This window comes from Lolium perenne, chromosome 1 (assembly GCF_019359855.2).
Source record: "Lolium perenne isolate Kyuss_39 chromosome 1, Kyuss_2.0, whole genome shotgun sequence".
Classification (NCBI taxonomy): Eukaryota; Viridiplantae; Streptophyta; class Magnoliopsida; order Poales; family Poaceae; genus Lolium; species Lolium perenne.
The window spans coordinates 225,130,900-225,144,681 of record NC_067244.2 but is presented as its reverse complement, the minus strand read 5'-3'; the positions used below and the strand labels follow the sequence as shown (position 1 = coordinate 225,144,681).

General features: G+C 44.7%; 2 protein-coding genes across 2 annotated transcripts; both read right to left on the bottom strand.

Moving 5' to 3' along the window:
- Positions 1 to 3,555: 3,555 nt before the first annotated feature.
- LOC127327236 (single-stranded DNA-binding protein, mitochondrial) lies at positions 3,556 to 8,744 on the bottom strand. Its single transcript, XM_051354012.2, has 8 exons — positions 8,574 to 8,744; positions 7,199 to 7,275; positions 6,934 to 7,097; positions 6,631 to 6,839; positions 6,391 to 6,491; positions 6,077 to 6,136; positions 5,854 to 5,898; positions 3,556 to 3,845 (listed from the first exon to the last, which is right to left on the bottom strand). Exons 2-7 carry the CDS (start codon positions 7,266 to 7,268, stop codon positions 5,882 to 5,884), a joined length of 621 nt encoding a protein of 206 aa, XP_051209972.1. The 5' UTR covers positions 7,269 to 7,275; positions 8,574 to 8,744; the 3' UTR covers positions 3,556 to 3,845; positions 5,854 to 5,881.
- A 223-nt stretch (positions 8,745 to 8,967) lies between these two features.
- LOC127327235 (uncharacterized) lies at positions 8,968 to 13,349 on the bottom strand. Its single transcript, XM_051354011.2, has 6 exons — positions 12,994 to 13,349; positions 12,190 to 12,307; positions 10,330 to 10,460; positions 10,174 to 10,248; positions 9,414 to 9,563; positions 8,968 to 9,339 (listed from the first exon to the last, which is right to left on the bottom strand). The coding sequence occupies exons 1-6, from the start codon at positions 13,186 to 13,188 to the stop codon at positions 9,214 to 9,216; spliced, it is 795 nt and encodes a 264-aa protein (XP_051209971.1). The 5' UTR covers positions 13,189 to 13,349; the 3' UTR covers positions 8,968 to 9,213.
- Between the last annotated feature and the right edge of the window lie 433 nt (positions 13,350 to 13,782).

Here is a 13,782-nt window from a genome sequence, read left to right as displayed (position 1 = left end):
AAGCCAGAGACAAAGAGGAAAGGGACTCCGAGTCCCTCACATCCGATATGGATCCCTCCGCCGGAGAACTGGGCCAAGATCAATGTGGACGCCGGGGTGGCTCGGAGCGGCGAGCATGGAGTGGTTGCAGCGGTGGCGAGATCGGCCTCTGGGGTCTACCTAGGCGGATCAGCTGTCCTGATCATAGGGATATCTAATCCCGAGGTTTTGGAAGCCCTTGCTGTCAGGGAAGGTTTGAACCTGGCGCAGGATCTTCTTCTCACGAAGGTACGGCTGGCAAGTGATTGTCTGTCGGTGATCAATGCACTTAAGGAGGAGAACTGGGGTAGCTACTCCCAGATACTTCAGGAGATCAAGAGGACTTCTCGCGATCTAGAGAAGGTTAGTTTTGTGCATGAGAATAGGTTGTCGAATAAGGAGCCCCATGATCTGGGCAAGCTTGTGTTAGGATGGCCTGTGGGTCGTTACGTTTGGCTTTCGTCGCCGCCGGTTGACGTTTGTATTCCCTGCCTTATGACAGTTTGAATAAAGAGGTAGGATGAGTTCTCAAAAAAAAAAAAAAATCGATCGATCTCGAACATGCGGGATGTATGTACCTACGATACAACCTGGTCCAGGACCAACCTACGAAACGAGCTACGTATATCCAGCCCTTCATAGGGGGGCTGGTCGTCGGAGGCGCCCGTGGCCTGGAACTCGGCCGCGTCAGGGATCGGTGGGGGACTTGCAGTTCACGTGGAGGTGTGCAGTGCCCCTAGCTCCACGGCTATACATACGTACAAGCTGCCGGCCCGCGCCATGGCGGAGCTGTCGGAGCCGCGGCGAGAAACTCCACGGCGCGTCCACGTGCCTTGCCTCCTCACGCTCACATGCATGCACGGCCCGATCCGAGCGGCACCGCCACCGCGGCCGCGCGTCGTCATCGACGGCTGCCGATCGTCGCCCGCTTGTCCGGCCTCGTACCGTCGTCGCACGTCCGCTCGCCCCCACCGCTGTCTCAGGTGCCCAGCCCAAGGGCAAGACCGGCCGCCCCGATCCGCCGCCGTGCCGCCCTGCCGCTGTCGAAGCTAGCTGAAGAAAGAGGACGCGCGCGCGTGTGACCCGAGGAGTCGTCGCCATTCCCACCTCCCAGCTCAAGCGTACGACGTACGTACGTGGTTCTAGTACTATTGGTACTGTACCAAAACTGAATTTCTGTTGCCGGTTAAAATGGAATTTCCATTTTAGATTCGATGTGTATGGCTCAATCCAATAATCCCATTACATGTCCTTATCAAGATCCCCAAAATAACGGCCATTTAATTTTTTTGTGCATTCGACGAGGCTTCCACAGTTCAACCATTTCCTATTCCTATGTATTCCCTAGTAAATGGAGCATCACCCTAGAATTAGGGAACAAGTTTTTTTGATTCACTTGAATGCTTGAGTTTTTTTGTGTGTGCATGATTTAAGAGTTCTCTTGGTTCCGATGAACACCTGCATTGTTCCGTGTCTGCACCATATTTGGTCATTACCTAATTCCAACAATCTCAAGGTTTCTATATTTGTTTTTTGTTTTTGCAAAAGTTATAAAAACAAATGTAACACTCTGTTTTCGCTCCATTTCATCCCTAAGTACGACAGTTTTCATACGATCCTTGTCTAACACAGTATATGAATCCATCCGTGAGTGGTATCAAACTGCAGCACACTGGTGGATCATGCAGCGTACAAGGATCGGACGAGGAACTGTCGTACGTGTGTAAAATAGCTTGCTTAATAAATAGCTAGCGGTGGTCTTCTCTAAATACTATACACGTTATATCATGCTAACATAGTGCTACATTTAAAAATATGTTTTAGAAAAAAATACCAGATATAGCTCAAAGTTAATGATTGCAGCAAAAATGCCAGAACAATATATGCATAAACACATACAAAATAGTTCTCCATTTTTCTAAAAATCTGACATCAGTATCCTATGTGGCAACAGCACAACGCAAATTACATATTAAGAATCATTAGGTTTAACAATATTATCTTCCGATTCAAAAGAGGAACCAATATATTTGGTCATCATAACAAATAGGAAGCACCTTTTCCGAAAAATACTTGTGCCTTTGGGCCAATAGGGTGGAAAAAAAGAATAGCACGGTAAAGCTACAACTGTTAGTATGATGTAGCATGCTATTTCGCACATAGCGTCATAGTGAGCAAAATTACTAAAATTTTAAGCAGAATTACTAAAAACTACCGTGAATAGCAGCTATTTTTTCCGTGAGTACTACCCGGCAAGCATAAACATGTACGAACTACGAAGACAGCACAGCACGATCACCAGGTAGGTACTACTGTCCGTCCTGCTCGCAGGGTTGCGACGCAGCGAGTCAGTCAGTCACGCGGGCAGGCGTATGTGAACAAGCAAAGTGCTGTTTTCGTGTTCCACTCCGTACCCCCTTGCGCGCGTGTCCCCTACCAAGATCTAACGGCCAGTCTCCCACCACGCCCAGACTACATCTCAGTCCATCAATTTTACTGCCATACCATGAGCTAAATTCGGACTGAGCTAACCCAAACATTTAAGGATATAAGATACATATACCGCCCTTCCAAGTTCCCTGGAGAGAAAAACTTAGGGTGTGTTCGGTTCCGGAATCGGGTGGAATAGAACGGAACGGTTCCGCACCTAGCACCCATTTTTGTGTTCGGTTGGGTAGAAGGAATGGAACCAAGTTGTTCCTCGGAATGGAATATATCGCAAAGATGCGGAACGAACCCATCCCACCGATTCGGCAGCTGGACGAGGCGTTAATCATCAGTTCACCACCTAACAAATAAAAAAAACTCTCTCAGCACGTGGCGGCCAAGCATTCACAGCGGCGGCCAGCTCGCGCGTGGCGGCGAGGCACGCCCGACGGCGGCCAGCGCACGTGCGGCGGCGCGCAACATGCGCGCGCGGCGAGGAACACCCGACGGCGGCCAGGCACGCCGCGCGACAATGATGAGGCTCGGCGGCCGCACGCGCTGTGGCGAGGCAAGCCCGTCGCGGCCAGCTCACCCGGCGGAGCGGCACATGCGTGTGGCGGCGAGGCACGCCCGTGGCGGCGCCACACGCGGCGGCAAGCATGCGCGCGCCGCCGGCACGCGCGGCAATGATGAGACTCGGCGGCCGACCACGCTGGCCATGGCGAGGCACGCCGACGGCAGCCAGCTCATCCGGTGGAGCGGCACAAGCGGGCGGCGGCGAGGCACGCCCGACGGCGGCCAGCGCACGCGGCGGCGGCAGAGCACACACGAGCGGCGGGGGCTTTGCTATTTGATAATTTTGGTTTGCACAAAAAAATTATGTTTAGGGTTGTGTTAATTTTGATTTGGACAAAAAAAATCATGTTTAGGCCATGATTATGGCTATTCCGTTCCGTCCCAGTTCCTCCAACCCCAACACAATATGGAACCATTCCATTCCTCGTTCCTTTTCGAACTGAACACAGGGTCGGAACCGTCCCGTGACCTCGGGACGAAACCATTCCATTCCATTCTTTCGCGTTCTGGAACGAACACACCCTTAATCATGTGTTAAGCCACACAATCATCACTACATCACACTCATCTAGATCCGGTTGCAAATACGATAGTCCAACAGTTTGCTCATTAGTAAGTGTGCACACCACGGTAAATCTTGCAAAGATGTCAATCAACAAGATCGCTAAATTATCCCAAAATTTAACAGACTTCAACAAAGGTGAGAGGGCCCTTAGATACGACGATATCCATATTATCGAGGCTTCTCAACGAAGAAGCGTCGAGGCTGCATCATGTATCCCCTTATTCTGAAACCCAATCCATCCCTGGTTATGAGTTATGACCTGGACAACAAAAGTATATGGTTACAATGGAGATGAGGAGGGTAAAATTTCGACAATAAACATAAGCAACGCTACTGGGGTCAATATGACCATACGGAACTTAAGACTCTGGCCTTTCGGGCAATGAAAACCATGCATGCAGATGTATTATTCAAAAACTTATAGGACAAAAACCGTAGAATTACAAGGGGGGCAGCCAAGGACCGCACCAAGTTTACTGTCATAGGATCATAGCTAATGAGACCAAGAACATCCCCTCCTACCTGTACCTTCACAACACAGTTGCAGGCCATGTGAACTAGGTATCCCCACATTGTCATTTTTACCTAGTAGAGTGACAGCCATCAATGCAGATCATACATGCTCTCACCAGCTAGTGCACTGCTCAAGATACTATGGACCAGGGCAAATCCCGAATTTCAATAACTCATCAAGCTAAGCACGACAAGCCAACGAGCTCTTCGAAGTTTTCCATACAAGTAGCAATGTAGCCCCCGAGGTCCTTGTCTCTCCTTTCTATCCAAGTATCCATTCCCTCCGCCCCTCTTCCTCCAGCTCTGCTATTACGCTTCTCCTACTGTAGACATATAGTTTCCATCTACACCGAAGATGGACACTGAGTCGATGAGGTGCGCATGCTGTGACTTCAAAGAGGAGTGCACCCAGGAATACATAAAGAGTGTCAAGGCTAACTTTGGTGGGGAATGGCTCTGCGGCCTGTGCTCGGAGGCCGTAGGGGATGAACTAAGTAGAGACGGAAGAGGCCAGGATGGCGTCGAAGAGGCTATTAAAGCACATATGGCATTCTGCAGGATGGTACTCTCAAGCCCCGTGGTTCGAGTCGCCCATGGCATGAGGGAGATGCTCAGAAAGAGCTCAAGAGATAAGGGGAGGCATTCAACATCATCAAAGGCACGCTCACTCTAACTAGGTGAGAAGCTTTCGAAGTATGGAACATCAGCAACGATGCTTTGGGTCATCTCCCGGCATTCCTGATGTGACAGTCTGTCAGTCTACCGAATAGTTAAATTTGTAAGTTTAATTTTGATATTCCTAGGCAGCGTGTTAAGTGTAAATATGATTCGATCTTATAGTATGAAGTTCAGCAGCATTATGTTTCTGCATTCTTTCATGCGAGCTCCATACATGGCAGATATGTCTTAACCGCTTTCCTGCTTTCCTTTCCTTTTTCATTTTACTTTTTTCATGAGGAGAATACAACGTCATCTACGTTTGTTAATCTTCAAGTCTAGAATATGGCTTGGTTCTCATTATAAATCAAGACAGTTGATATATAGTGAAAAAACTAACTACTCTCATGAAGTAGAATGAGTGAGCAATTAATTTTCTAGTTCGACTCTGCAATCTCTATCAAATTTGTTTTTTCCTTAACATGTCAGCTAGACTATTTTGAACAATACTTGACCTAACCGAGTGTCATTGTGCTACTCTTCATATATCGCTGGTGCATTCCAGAGAAAACTGCCTATGGCCAGTAATAACATGTAAAACAGATTAAAACATAGTAATAAGGGAACCTGACTTCCAGTTCCAGGTTTGGAATATTTAACTGACAGGGACTATGACACCATCATGAAGTTGCATGAGCATGTTTCCTTGTGACGAAGGTACATCTCAATGGAATGCATCGTTTCACAATGTTTATTTACTGGGAAAGCCAACAGCATTGCTACCACAATAATTCTACTTTACCCCTACTTTAAGGTTATGAAAGTTGTAAAATGGATGTGAATCGATGGTGTGTGTTCCTTAATCATGGAAAGACAATGGCAACAAACTAGAGAGGGAAATGCTTCACTGATGGTTGAAAGGTGTTCCACAGATAATGCACATTTAGCACTTTAAGCCAAATTCAAAGGAATGAAAACTCAGAACTTGCAACAAGCACGGCATGTAGAAATGACTAGGAAGTCAAAAACCTAATACTGCTAAAAATAACCAAAAGTAATACTGAAAACAGGCCTCAAGCAAGAATTCTAGTCCTGACCTGCTTTTGCTGACTGTGGTTGCTGTAACTAGAACAATCCTTCTCCTGCATCCGAAGTTTATTGTTATCATTGTTTGTATTGTAATATAGAAACTAGATATATCTGTATGCCAATTATTTTTCCAATAGTTGTGAAGACCATGGACTAACACACAATTCCCGACAAACATAACCAAAAGCAACATCTAATAAATCAGAACCTTTAGATAGTCAGCAAACTTACTTAGCTCATCTAGTGATATGCTGGCAGCACTCTCCCCAGATTTAAGCAGTCGAACCTTGCCTATATACAAAATATTTTCTTGGAATATTAGCTTTTGCACAATGTGGATGCACAGGAAAGTCTAATTGAAGAAAGCAAAACAACATGGCTGTGTTCAGTTGGGTATATAAAGTAAAACAGGATATTAGCATATAAAATAGAGTCGCTGAGTGACCTATGAAAACTATTATGACAGAATTTACTCATGTTCTCAAATATTACTATAAAAAAATCAAATTAGCATGAATTTTTTAGTCAAATTTTGAAGAGCATACCATCACGTCGGATACAGATCTCCGGTATATTTCTGACTTGATCATCGATGCTGTCATTGTAGATCCTGGTTTCGATATCACCCTCAATATATACAGCAGAGCTGAAATAAGGAAAGAATGAACATAACACGTCCCAAATGAAGATATGATACAGAATTAAGATGAAGTCACAGCACCAATAGACACTGTTTATTTATATGGAGAGAGAAAAGACAATATCTTGGTTTGTAAATCACATACTTCTTAACCAACTTCTGAACAGCATAAGCACCTAGATACTCGTTATGAACAGCTATTCGATGCCACTGAGCTGGCTTTGGCGTATCCGCAGACGCAATTATCCTCTGGTCAAACATGCCACCAGTTCCAACAGTAAATACAGTTACTGTCCGCCCATTCCGTAAAATTTTCTGGACAGGTACTTGTCCAACTTTACCACATATTATAGCCTAGCAAGAACAAAACATATCAACAAGTGAGGTTATGTTCATCGAATCCAAGAAACCAAACAGTAAATCTTTGTATCACATAATGTTTAAATACCTTATGCACGCCACGGAATCCCCAGCCCTTCTTCGGGTCCACGGTTTGGGGTTCTAACTCTCTCTTTGAATCTGTATAGTCGCCATCATCGCCCATGTCAACCTTGTCATCAGTATCGGAAAAAGAAATAGTAGAATTCCAAGCTCGTGATTTTCTGCATAAATCTGCAAAGAGAGAACAATCAAGCTTTCGCCTTACTCCCCAGCATGATTGTGTATATCATGATATCATCGTTCATAGTGAATAAGAATAGAAAATAACGCACCAACTGGTTTCCTTTGCTGCCCTAAGACTCCCCTCAAGCCCTTTAGCAATCCAGTGCCTACAGTACTCATGGTGAATCTACATGCAAGGAGAAAAGAAGGTTAAATGATATAACAGAACAAAATTCATTGGATAATTAGCCATGCGTATCATTTCATCCATAAGGTAAAACAGCCGCAACAGTACTATTTTTGAAGTTGATCAATTGAGCCGATTAGCAAAGATAAATCGTAGTGTTGGTTTACTTCGTTTAGTCCACTCTCAAACGACGCAAGAATAGGATCTCATGTCAAACGTCTGCATCTGGCACCACTAGCTCGCCACGGCCACCACGGTTTCGTGTTGTGCTCTGTGCTAGATCATAGTGCATAAGTTGGGGTGTTCCACAGAAATTGTGCATCAGAGACCGATTGGACCAACACACTGGATAAAGCCAGAGCGTCCCAAAATTGTCTCTCGATCCAGGTTTGCTGGATCTCATCTCACGAGCTCACAGCTTCATGTAATCATGTTTTACTTACTTAGGCTAACCAGAGAAAGGAAAAAACAGGGCAGAGAGATTAAGTAGGCCAAAAATAAAAATTCTGAACAAAGTGCTGCATCTTTCCGGAGAGGCTTGTTCGTTATCACCCGACATGGGAACTAACTATTAAGGAATTATAACTAACAAAGGGGTGACATGAGCAACAGGGTTGATAATATGAGTAGTAGTAACACAACGCTAATAGTTTTTCAGTGACATGGCACAACGTACACACTTGTTGACTATTCAGTTAGTAGACTGTCAATGTCTGTGAAAGTTAAATTTCTGAGAGCCTAAAGAACTTCAGCAGTGGCTTGAACTGTAACACGTACACTGAGGTTGTCTGCTTCGTGGACAGACAATCGTGCCATAGTGCCAGTATAAGCTACTTAGCTAGCGCAATGGCAGGTACAAACCCCATTGAAATTTTGATGACCAATCCAAAATTAACAGTATGTGCATCATGCAATCTCACTAGTACTTTCCATCTCCACTGATTTTTTTTTGTCTACTTATAATCCAACGGACATTCTACATGTTATATCAATGCAATCCGGTCATTCAAAAAGAGCCGCCTTATGCTGGGACCATACTACTGCCTAATAGGCTAGTAGGAAACTCCATTGCCATTTTGATCGCCAATCCAAAATCAACAGATTGCACGGACGGAGCACACAGATGACAAAATATGCAATACCCAACAGAGACTAACCGCGGATTGCACGGACGAGGGACGCAGATGACAAAAATTTGACAGGTGAGCGTTGAGGCATTTCAACAAACACCTCGCGTGCGGCACGCTACTTCTAGGGGAGAGACGGAAATGCGGGGAGAAAAAAAAAGATCAGTTTACCTGGAGACGGGGTAGGCGGTGGCCCGGTAGCCTGGGGAAGAGCAGCAGGAGTGGGCGGCGGCGGGGAAGGAGCAGCAGAGGCAGCGGCGCTCGCAAGAAAGAAGAAAGCGGCCAGAGCCAAGCCCCGCAGGAGAAGAGAGAGAGAGAGAACAGCGGAGGGTTTCTCTTTCTCATCCGCCGTCTAATTTATATCCGACGGTGGAGTGGCCTCTGCAGCTCAGGATAACCGAGACTGATAGACTGCCTCAACGCAATGGGAGTATGGGACCAAGCCATGACGATCGATGACGCTTGGAGCGATGTTCTGGTAAATCAAGTTCTTGAGCTCAGGCTAGCCTCCATTTCTAGCCCAAGATACTATTCAAGTACGGACGGGAGTTCTCAAAAGGATTACTTACTGATCAAACGATCTTTCATGCGGTTCAATAGATCTTTTTTTAAAATCTGTAACATGTGTCATATATGTACCAGCTTCCCCTTACGGTTACAACAACGCCTCTTAAAACGCAAACAGAATACAACACGAGCATCTGGGGTATTCAGCAAGAGTAGTCAACAGACTACTCATAGCTCACAACATCAAGCCAAGAGGTTCTCGTTATCTCAGTTATACAGCAACAGTCAAATACGCACAACATCTTCACGAAGCATCGGCGGCGGCTTCCTCTGACGATTTCTTGTACTCGGGCTTGAGCTCGTGGGTTCCCTGGTTCGGCCCTCGTTTGTTGTACATACACAGATCGTTCAATATCTCCTTCAGGAATTGCTGCATAGCCAATAACAAACGGTATCTCAGTTGTTGCTTCAGGAATTACATTAGAAATGCTATGGATGAAGTACCTCTGGCTGGTCAGTTTCTTGCACGAGTGCCTTCAGAGCCCAATTAGGCTGCTTTTCAAAAAGCTTGAAGATGATATTCTCCAGCTCCCGGCGATCCCTACGTGTCCTCTTGACGTCAGATGGTTTGGTTGGTGTCGGCTTCCTCTTCTCCTGCACAGCACACCATTAAATATGTCATGACAAGTTATAACTGGCAATTCAGGATGAAGGTACTGACAATGGGCAACGGAAATGGAGTTATGGATCTAAAATGAGAGAAAGCATTGCAAATTGTTTTACAAGCAATAAACATATAGGTAACACTGAATGCATGCATATTCTACATAACTCAAACATTGTGATTTAAATTCAGAAAACCTTGCATGACTCATTAAACTACCCCCTCTGTCCCGATAAAGGTGGCATAAATTTTCAATGTTGAATTCCCGCAATAGATGGCGCAGGCGATTAAAACACGGTGGCTTTCCTGTTTTGCCCCTGAATAAGTAATCCCAGCATGCAGCTACTGTTACAGCTGTAGAATGCGGGAATCTCTCTCCCCCTTCCTGGAAGAGCTACATGCGAGAATTTACTGGACAGATATTAACTGAACGAGTGAATTGAGGGGTACTGTCATCCAAGTTTGCTTTACGGCGCTTTGCCTTGGTCCGCGAGAAATATTTGAGGCGTCACTCTCATCAGGACAGAGGGAGTACCTCAATGTATTAACAAGTGTTGATGTATAAACGAACAATCCCAAATTGTCCAAAGAAGCAAGTACCTTGGAACCAGAAGTTATCAGACCAACCATGCCAGGCATGGGTCTCATGCTCATTCCGTGGTCATTATCAAGTACCTAGAAGCAGTGAACATGATGGTAAATTATAATAATACCTTAAAGTCACAAGAAGGTGAAAAGGCCATTGAAGCACTCCACCTGCACTTTTCTAGTTTTGACCATGGACTTTTGTGTTCTTTCACGGCATAACTTTGCGTAGTTTAATAAATTATCCTTGTGAGGCTCCATGTCGAACTTATGCTCTACTTTTCCTTCACACGAGTGTTTTCCTGCAACAAACAGAGGATACACTTAGTCATATGAAAACTAACAAGTGCCACTAGAAGAATCCCAAAAATCTTTAGGAACCAAGAAGGCCAGAACCACATAGCTGCTAGTAAGTGGGAGCTTTTCCATCTGGTTTCAGGCAGTAACCTGCCAGTGGTGACCAGTTTCCAGTGGTAGGTGTGGCCTGAAGTTAGCAGGTTAGGGTTTCAATATTATTCGGTGAACTATATAATTTTGGAAACCACTCATCAGGTTAGGGTTTGAATATTGGTTAGTGAACTATATAAAATTGGAAATCTCTCGGTAGGTTAGGCTTTAGACAACACCACGTATGTTCACAGTCTCTGTTTTTTTTTTTAATAACAGTCAACAGATGTATCTATGTTCATAAAATATGCAAAATCGCTCAGGACGCAGCGTCCATACCACCCAGAATAAATGCCATACAGGAAATACTGTACTAATCTTGGACATAAATGCAGTAACTACCCAGACGAATATTAGATTTTAAATCCTCCATTCCATGTAGCACTGGGAACTTGCGGGGAAGCTCCAAACGTAAGAACACCAAAATGTGTAACAGCTTAGAATATTCAGGCCAGATGCAATAGACCAAGATAGACAATACATGAAGAAAAAGATGGCATGTCTTATGCCCACGCAATGACTTTTTAGGCGAACAGCATACCAAAATTATGAAGATGGCACAACTAATATCATTAAAATTCAACAGAAAGCCCAAACCATGCAATCAAAATACAAACAATGTCTGAATCATTTAAGTCAGATAATTGATAACAGTATAAGTAACTGCACGCCATTTCTCATGAGTACTGTGCAAAGGTTTGAAACTAAAACATTAGCAGATACGAGTGAATTTATATCCACAACTATGAAAGTTCAGATAAGACACTAGAATCATGTGTCTCTGGTTCTCTTGCAGAACATGGTCACAGCATGTGAGGACACTAGAATGGTAAGAAAATGATCTAAAAAAAAGAATGGTAAGTCTCTGGTTCATGAAGCAGTAGAATGCTGATGAAAATACTACAAATCTGACATAAATGCAATAACTACCAAGACGACTACTAGATTGTAAATCCTGATTCCATGTATGAATCATGCACTAGGAACTTCCAGGAATCCCCAAAAGTAAGAACACTAAAATGTGTAACAGCTTAAAGTATACAGAACAGACGCAATAGACCAAGATAGTGAACAGCATACCATAATTATGAAGGTGGCACAATTAATACCATTAAATTCAACAGATAGCCCAAACCGTGCAATCAAAATACATACAATGTCAAACTGAATCTTAAGTCAGAAAAGCGATAATGGTATAACTATCTGCAAGGATTCATTTCTAATGCGTACGGTGCAAAGGTTTGAGACTGAAACATTAGCAGATATTAGTGAAATCATACTGGCAACTACGATAGTATAGAGAAAACAATAGAATCATGTGTCTCTGGTTCTCTTGTAGAAAATGTTCACCATGTGTGGAGTATTAGAGATATGCCACAACATATAATTATAGTTCAGCATACTAGACTGTTTCCACAAGCTTAGTATTGCAGAAAAAATCAGATAGCTGTGTTAAAGCACAAGTACATAGGCAGGACCAAAGGGAAAACACAAACCAGGTATATCAGTCAAGACACTAGAATGGTAAGAAAAAAACATCCATGAAGCACTAGAATGCTGATGAGCTGTGGATCTGTTTCGTACCTTGACCATTCTCAGAAAACACACACATGGGTACGAAATCCTTGAACATATTTAACGAGTAACTCTTTGGCAAATTGCAAGTGCTAGTTTCCCTAGTTTGAGCCATCTCCATCTTGAACTGCCATTCCAAATAACATGATGTAAATAACGATAGGCACCAGAGGCAAGAAGTAATGAGTACGATACAGACATAGAATGAGCAACAATCAGAGTATCAATTAATCCGACTGCATAAATAACAGTTGGAACAGTCCCATCCATATCAGTCTGCATAGACTTATGATCTTCATATGCAGGGTATCAATTAGCCAATTTCGTAACTAACAGTTAGGACTTAGGACAGTGCCATCCATATCAGTCTGCATAAGACTTATGATCTACACATGCAGAGTATCAAGTAGCCGATTATGTAATTAACTTAATGTGAACTTCATTTTCTCTTGCGATAAAATTGTCCATCCATCCATTCACTCAATCAATTATAGCAACGACTAGCATATATACTCCATCCATCCCTTCTTAGTGCATCCAGAAAGCCGACCAGTCCCTCCCGAGTTTGCCTCGTTGGTTGTGGACTCGAACTAACACCCGGAATTACAGATAGAACTATCATCATTGGTTATGTGCACAATTGGTTCCGAACCCTAGTGCATCCTCGTCAAATATCACCTAATTCAAGCAGGCACCAATTCGTTCCACCTTCAGTTCCAGACAGTTGGGTCGAGAGGCAACTCTACCGAACAGATCCGTACAACAACCAAAAGCACGGGAGTTAGAGGGGAGCGTCGGGGGCGGGCTCCTTGCCTGGAGGGTGGGCTCGGCGGCGCTGAGGGGGTTGAGGGACAGCACGACCTTGGCGACAACCGGGTTAGGGTTAGCTTCGCCGGAGGAGGAGGAGGCGCCCTGCCAAGCTTGGGAGACGACCGGGGGGCACTTCATGAGCCACACGGAGCGGTCCGCCCGCGCCGTCTCCAGGTGCTTCGCCGCCTCGTCTCCCATCCTGCCGGCGCGCCGCCGCGGGGAGTCTCGCGATTTGGGGGTCTGGGGTGCAGTGGCGGCGCTAGGGCGACCGTGGGGAGCGGCGAGCGATCTGACGCGGCGGCGGAGGACGGGGAGAGACTAGTCTAGAGAGGCACGTGACGTGAGGATGGCGTGAACGCGAAACGTGTTGTAGCTGCAGAATAGTTTCCTCGAGGGGGGCCGACACGCCAGGTTTTGGAAAGAAACTTTTTTTTATCATCTATCTATTATATTATTAAAACAACAAACAACCAATGGCTATGATTCAACACAGTTTAACGATAGGAAGGAACGGCTGGGATTTGAAAGAACGACTAAAAAAGATACACGTCTCACACGTTACTTTAAGATAGATTGAAAAAAAAAACCAAGACGTCTACAGAGCCGCCAACCAACATGAAGAATCTCTCGACCTAGGGTTTCTCCAAGGACCGAAGTTGGTTCAGATGTCCATGTGAAACAATGGATGGGACGTAACAGATCTTGGCAGCAACAAATTTGCTTAGAGAGAAATCGGGTTCGTGGAGCTGCAGCTTTGAATTTTTCGCGGACAAGTGTGGAAGAGAATCAATC